A 7,387-nucleotide genomic window follows, 5' to 3' on the forward strand; every position below is an offset into this window, starting at 1 on the left:
AAATAGTGCTTTGCAATTAACCTAAGGTATGCAAAAAATAATGAATTATAGGGTAGAAGGTGATCTTCTGAAGTTTAAAAAGGTGTATGGTCAAATTTCTAACATTTACACAGCTCACTGAAACAGTACCAGTAATTTTTCTTGTTTCACCACTATAAAACCCATATTTGCCAAGTTGAAAGCAAACTGTGGGGCCCAGAAGCAGATAAAGATTAAACCTAAAAGGCATTTCCTTGCCTGCTCGGATCTGTGTAGACAGATCACCCGCGGTATAGAGCCTTCACCTAAGGGTGAGGGTAGCTAACACCAAAGTCAGTGTGAAATTGGACGTGAAGGACCCGTAAAAACGTAACCCCATTTCAGCGGCAGCGTAGACTCTTAAAACTTTTGACAAGATTTGAGTAGGAATTTGACGCTTTCGTGGATCCTCTCGCGAGAGGAGAGGTTCTAACGCCACGTCAGAAACTAGAGACGCTGGCGCCGAGCGACAGATGCTGGAACAAACGATCGGCGAAAAGCCACGGACGCGTAGGCGCGTCGGTGGGCAGGACTTCCGCCGGAAGCCAGAGTTGTCCGCGAAATCTCAGAACCGAGTTCCGGGCGGTAGTTCCCCGGGAGGTCCTGGGTGGGCCCTCTGCGGGCCTGGGTGAAGATGGCTTGTGCCGCCGCTCGGTCCCCGGCCGACCAGGACAGGTGGGTCCTGAGAAGGGGTGCTGCACCGCCCTCCCCATCCCCGAGAAAGGCTGGAGGGTGGAGCTTGGCTCCGGCCCCAGGCTCCGGGCCTCTTCCAGGTGTTGGTTCCTCCGGGTGCCCAGCAGCTCCAGGCTTTTCGTAGTGTCCCCGAAATTCCGACTCTAGATAGCTCACTGTCTGCCTGCACCTGAGACAAAGGACTTTGGGTGCTACGTGGACAGGACATTAAATAACAGACTCACAAAGTGAGAAATGTGTTCTTTTCATTGTTACGTTCAGAAAGGCACGTTTGGGTTTTTCCAAGTGTTCTGATACTTCTGATGGCGTGGTTTCTGAGAGCAGGCTCCACCCACAGGAACTTGATAGCCAGCTGTGTCTAACTGAACGGTGAAGGCATTGTTTTGGTTTGGTTTTAAACCTTCTCCAATAAGTGATGTTATTTTCCATCTGGGGTAGTAAACTAGAGTTTGCTTTTTAAGTAAGTTAAGTACAGGGGAGGCAATTTAAAGAAAAAATATTAAGCAAATAATAGGCGTGCTGGCTATCCTGATGATGATGAAAGAATGAATGAAATTTTGTCAATACTGCTCTAGTAATACTAGCTGTGCTTCTTTCTGTGGCAGGTTCATTTGTATCTATCCTGCTTATTTAAATAACAAGAAGACCATCGCGGAGGGGAGGCGAATCCCCATAAGTAAGGTAGGGTTTGCCTGTTGTTTTTTAAACCAAGGTTATGACAATCTTGCCCTTATAATAAAGGAAATGAAACTGTAGCATTATATGATATTATATAACTCAACTCCAGAATGCAGTTGAGTTATTAAACAAGACTTGCGGAGAATTTTTTTTTTTTAAGATTTGTTTATTTGAGAGAGAGTAAGAGGGGGGTAGGGATGGGGGGAGAGGGAGAGAGAGAGAATCCCAAGCAGACTCCCCATTGAGTGGCTCCATCCCACCACCCAGAGATCATGAGCTGAGCTGAAATCAAGAGTCTGACCCTTGGGCGCCTGGGTGGCTTAGTCGGTTGAGCATTTGTCTTTGGCTCGGGTCATGATCCCAGCGTCCTGGGATCGAGTCCTGCATTGGGTGCTTCTCCCTCTCCCTCTGCCTCTCTCTCTCAGTCTGTCTCTCATAAATAAATAAAATCTTAAAAAAAAAAAGTCTGATTATTAACAGACTGAACCACCCAGGTGCCCCAAGACTTGCAGAGAATTTAGATGTGTTGAGTTCTATAGTTTATGTCCATAATCTTTTTTTTTGAGGGGTAAAGTTTAAAATTAATACTTCTAAAAAGTAGGTGTTATAGTTTGAAAAAAATATGATTTCTCCCTTGTGCTGTTTGAATGGGAAAATTCAAGTTCTCAGTTGGCGTGGTGACTTGTTTGGAACGTGCCTAATGACAAGCGAAGGGTCTTTGTAGCTTTTTATTTATTATTTTTTAAGATTTTATTTATTTATTTGACAGAGACATAGCGAGAGAGGGAACATAAGCAAGGGGAGTGGGAGAGGGAGAAGCAGGCTTCCCGCAGAGCAGGGAGCCCGATGGAGGGCTCGATCCCAGGACCCTGGGATCATGACCTGCACCGAAGGCAGATGCTTAATGACTGAGCCACCCAGTTGCCCCTGTAGCTTTTTATTTTCAAAATTGATGTCATATTCTGTTTTTTAAGAGTTACTTAAATTTTGTAATCTAACAACAGATTCAAGGTAACTTAGCCTAAAGCAGTGCATTATTTTTGTGTTATTTAATGTCTCCCATTTTGCTGTTTAAATATATCTAAAGGAGAGTCTCCTCTGCTGCCCCAGGGTAAAAGAGACTAGCAAAGCACTCATTCAGGAAAATGCCTGACATCAAGCCACTGTGACAGAGGCCTCTGGTAGCAAGCTCTCACATAATTTGGAGAATAACTGAATTGTTTTTAACTTTATTGGTGTACAGCATACACACAGAAGTATACATAAGTCTGAAGTGTCTATCTTGATTAACCTTTACAAACAGAATACACATGGGTAACCAAGCAACCAAATTAAAAAAAGAAAGCTTGATCAGCACGCAGGAAGATTCCTTTGTCTCCTCACAGTCACTTCCCCCACCACGTAGACTCACACACAAGGATAACCGTATCCTGACTTCCAACACAATAGATTACTTTTGCTTGTTTTAAAACTTTATTTAAGGGCGCCTGGGTGGCTCAGTTGGTTAAGCGACTGCCTTCGGCTCAGGTCATGATCCTGAAGTCCCTGGATCGAGTCCCGCATTGGGCTCCCTGCTCAGCAGGGAGTCTGCTTCTCCCTCTGACCCTCCCCCGTCTCATGCTCTCTGTCTCTCATTCACTCTCTCACAAATAAATAAAATCTTAAAAAAAAAAATTTAAAACTTTATTTAAAAGGCATTATACACTATGTACTTTTGTATCTGTCTTTTTTCACTGAACTTTAAGCTTAAATTTATTCACATTTGTTAGTGTAGTTTGTTAATTTTCATTGCTGTGTAGCAGGGTTTCTCAACAGCAGCACCATTGACATTTTGAGCCAGGTAATTCTTTGTTATCAGGGCTGGTGTGTGCATTTTAGGTTGTTTAGCAGCATCTTCAGCCTCTACCCACGAGATACCAGTGCCTTACCTGACTCCTGTGACAATTAGAAATGTCTCCTAAAATTGCTAAATGTCATGGGGCAGAATTGCCTTGCTGAAAACCACTGCTCTGTAGTACTGAATTGTATAAATACATCACAGTCCATCCTACCATTGATGGATAATTGGGTTGTTTCTAGTTAGAGGCTGTTATATATATTTCTGCTGTCAACATTCTTGAGTTTTTCTTCTAGGAAACATGTATTTTTTTTTTAATTTATTTATTTGACAGAAAGACTGTGAGAGAGGGAACACAAGCAGGGGCAGAGGGAGAGGGAGAAGCAGGCTTCCTGCCAAGTAAGGAGCCCGATGCAGGGCTCAATCCCAGGACCCTGGGATCATGACCTGAGCCGAAGGCAGACACTTAACAACTGAGCCACCCAGGTGCCCCATAGGAAACATATTTTTGTATTGTTCTTGGATATGTACGTAGAAGTGGAATTGCAGAGCCATAAAGAATGCATATGTTTAGCTTTAGTGGATACTACCAAACAATTTTCTAAAGTGGTTGTATCTATAATAGTTGTTTAGTCAGTATTCATTGAGCACCTACTATGTTCCAAGCATCATTCCAGATACTTGGGAATATACAGATAAACAGAACAGTCCCTGCCTTTGTGAAGTGTATGTTCTGTTGAAAGGGAGATGGACACACAAGTATGAATCAGTGTTATTCCTGTACTTTTAAAAATTACAGTGGAAACAACCATACCTAGTGACAAAGGAAATCTAAGGTTTTGATAACTATTGTCATCCTCATATTTGAAATGATTTACACAACAATATAGTAGTATCCACTGAAGGTAAGCTATTTAGTGTTTTTGTTTTTAACTGTTCAGGCTGTTGAAAATCCTACAGCTACTGAGATTCAAGATGTGTGCTCAGCAGTTGGACTTAATGTATTCCTTGAGGTAAGAGGGTTCTTTCTTTGCTATTTTTCCTACTGAATCTCATTGATGTAACAACTTTTTAAAGCCTGTTTTTTTTGTGTGTTTTTTTGTTTTTTGTGTTAGAAAAATAAAATGTACTCTAGAGAGTGGAATCGTGATGTTCAGTACAGGGGCAGAGTCCGGGTCCAGCTCAAACAGGAAGACGGCAGCCTCTGTCTTGTACAGTTCCCATCACGTAAGCTTTTTTAAAAAATGAACAAATAAAGTTTGGCAACAGGGTATTCCTCTACTCTGCAAAAAACATTCTAAAACTGACCCCTTTGAAAGGTAAAAATAATAATTTGCATTCTGCAGATGAATTTAGGAAAGGACTATTGCTGAGGAGAGGAAAACAGTGGTTCTCACACCTTTTAAGCTAGGGACCTCTGAGAATGTGATGAAACCTAATCGTTTGTCCAAAAAATTTGTTTTGTGAACGTCTTATAAACCTCTGGAAGTCTGTCATTACTCTCAGGTTAAGAGTGTAGAATTATTGAGTGGTCAGATGTTAATTGCCATTTCAGATCCTAGAGGACTTTGAGGCCTGTTAATAATTTCTATCATTAATCTAAAAGCCATACTGAGTGAAAACAGCAAAAGAAATGCATAGTGTGGTACCACTTCGGTACATTTAAATACAAAATGTTACTGTTTATTGATGTATATGTAATATTGTTTATTGATATTATATATGTAAATTTTATTTAATGGACTGGAAGAAAACCCCAGTCTTAAAATAGTAGGTAACCTAATGATGAGCAGGGAGTGGGGAGTGGGGCACAGGAATGGTGGTCAGAGAAGACTAACATTATCTCTAGTGTTTTATTTCTTAAAAAAAACAACAGTAACCAAATATCAGTATTGCAAAATAATTAATTCTGGGTTTGGGGAAGATGCACATGATTCTTTTCTGAATTCTTTATTTCTAAAAACTGTAATTTTTTAAATGGAACTGTTATTTTTTTTCTTGTCACAATAACCCCAAGCTGACAACTAAATGGTATTTATTTATTTATTTGTTTGTTTGTTTGTCAGAAAGAGAGAGCGAGCACAAGCAGGGGGAATGGCAGGCAGAGGGAGAAGCAGGCTTCCCGCTGAGCAGGGAGCCCAGTGCGGGGCTCGATCCCAGGATCCTGAGATCATGACCTGAGCCAAAGGCAGACACTCAACCAACAGCCACCCAGTGTCTGCTAAATTAAAATACATTGGTTTTTCTTTTTTTTTAAGATTTTATTTATTCATTATGTCAGAGCGAGAGAGCACAAGCAGAGGGAACAGCAGGCAGAGGGAGAAGCAGGCTCCCCGCTGAGCAAGGAGCCTGGTGTGGGACTCGATCCCAGGACCCTGGAATCATGACCTGAACCGAAGGCAGACACTTAACTGACTGAACCATCCAGGCATCCCAGATTGGTTTTTCTATGCTAAAACCTGTCCAGATTGGTAGATATTTCTAGAAACAAGATTTTGACTCTGGAGTAACAGGTAGTATGTTACGGTGTATTTCTTCTCTTGGACATCTTCCTTTACTATTTCTTAAAAGTCAAAAGACAGGGAAGCCTGGATGGCTCAGTTGGTTAAGCATCTTCCTTTAGCTCAGGTCATGATCCTAGGATCCTGGGATCGAGCCCTGTCTCCGGTTTCCTGGTTAGGGGGGAGTCTGCTTCTCTCTCTCCCTCTACTCCCTCCCCCACTTGTGCTTGCTCTCGCTCTCTCTCTCAAATAAATAAATAAAATCTCAAAAGTCAAAAGACAAATCAAGAGACAAAAAACTTTTAACTTGACCAGTAAATAAACTGTAAGTAAAAATTACAGTTGAAAAATGTTGCTCCCAGTTTCCAATAAGAAAAAAGTAAGAAAGTAAAAAGGGAAAAACTAAGGGGCTCCGTGTGTTGAAAGTAGCTACTAGATCTGGAGGAGGTAGTTAGTGCACAGAGCAGGGTACCTGTACACATTAAATCATCTGGGCATGTGAGTAATATCTTTTGTAGCTTGATAACATTGTTTTTTTTGTTATAAGATGGAGCAGCCCTGTGTTTCTTTAGCTTAAGATATAATGATATCCTGACTCTGTTTCCAGATTGTTGTATTTAGACTTACTCTCCTTTGATCTTGAAGTCAGTTACAGAACCAGGACCAAAATTTGTGTTTCAAATAAAGTGTTTTAAGTTTTGATTTTGTTCAGTTAAATATTTCAGTATTATTCTTAGCACATTTTCTCCAGGAAAGCTCCCACTTGAGTAAGTCATGTCTTTGTAGTGTTTTTTTGTTTTGTTTTGTTTTGTTTAAATCCTTGTCATTTTCCTGATGTGATTTTCAAGTTAATGAGCTTGTTTGTCTTATTCCTTAGATTGTACACTAAGCCTAACTTCTTGTTCCTAGGTAAGTCAGTAATGTTGTATGTAGCAGAAATGATACCCAAACTAAAAACAAGGACACAAAAAATAGGAGGTGGTGACCAAAGTCTTCAGCAAGGAGAGGGAAGTAAAAAAGGGAAAGGAAAGAAGAAGAAGTGACCGGATATGAGTCAATCAAGTCTGTGGTACTACTGTGATAGACAGTGAATGAAGGCTTCTAATTTATATCTCAGAGAAATGGAAGCTTTTTATTTGCATCATTTAACCGAACTATGGACATCTCTGCCTCCCAGCTTCAGCATCAGAGTTGACAATGAAAGAAATATACATCAGAAGTTTGCATCTAGCTTTTATGTAGTATAAAGGAAATTTTTTTTGCCTTTCAACAGAGTTTTTGTGGAAGAAAGAAGCATATTTTTAAATGGACAATGGACTCTACCATAAGTTACTTGAAATCCTGTATCTGTCCTGTGTGTAAACATGTTTCAGATAAATGAGTTTAATTAAAGATTTGAAATACACATTTTCTTCAGCATTTAAGTTAATGAAATAAAATTTGACTTTTGTGGCTTTTGCTCCTTTGCTTATGAACTAATTAATGCTAGTAGAGGAGATAATTTAAGTGAATAAAATGGGTAGTGGAAGCTTAGTGTGAGCTTAAAACTAGAAGAAAATGGTTAAATCCTCTTGGACATCTACTGATCATATTATTTTAATCAATTGTAATTGTTCAATTACTAGTTTTTTGATGTATGGAAAGTCCTGGACGTTAAGCT

The 7,387-nt window shown here is 40.2% G+C and overlaps 1 protein-coding gene across 3 annotated transcripts; it reads left to right on the forward strand.

Annotated features, from left to right (window-relative positions):
* The first annotated feature begins 579 nt into the window (after positions 1-579).
* SRP19 (signal recognition particle 19) lies at positions 580-7,171 on the forward strand. Of its 3 annotated transcripts, none has more exons than XM_044916804.1 (5): positions 580-693; positions 1,317-1,392; positions 4,168-4,239; positions 4,342-4,453; positions 6,605-7,171. In XM_044916804.1, the coding sequence occupies exons 1-5, from the start codon at positions 653-655 to the stop codon at positions 6,634-6,636; spliced, it is 333 nt and encodes a 110-aa protein (XP_044772739.1). In that variant the 5' UTR covers positions 580-652; the 3' UTR covers positions 6,637-7,171. The 3 variants fall into 3 exon arrangements, with proteins under 3 accessions (XP_044772739.1, XP_021554609.1, XP_044772738.1); XM_021698934.1 differs by having other exon boundaries at positions 6,637-7,171; XM_044916803.1 differs by lacking the exon at positions 4,168-4,239 and having other exon boundaries at positions 6,637-7,171.
* Positions 7,172-7,387: the final 216 nt, after the last annotated feature.

The sequence above is a fragment of the Neomonachus schauinslandi genome, chromosome 7 (assembly GCF_002201575.2).
Source record: "Neomonachus schauinslandi chromosome 7, ASM220157v2, whole genome shotgun sequence".
NCBI lineage: Eukaryota > Metazoa > Chordata > Mammalia > Carnivora > Phocidae > Neomonachus > Neomonachus schauinslandi.

Coding starts and splice junctions, on each gene's coding strand:
- SRP19 (XM_021698934.1), top strand. CDS start 653: ATGGCTTGTGCCGCCGCTCGGTCCCCGGCCGACCAGGACAG. Junction 694..1,316: donor TCCCCGGCCGACCAGGACAG/GTGGGTCCTGAG, acceptor TTTCTGTGGCAG/GTTCATTTGTATCTATCCTG. Junction 4,454..6,636: donor TCTTGTACAGTTCCCATCAC/GTAAGCTTTTTT, acceptor TCTTGTTCCTAG/GTAAGTCAGTAATGTTGTAT.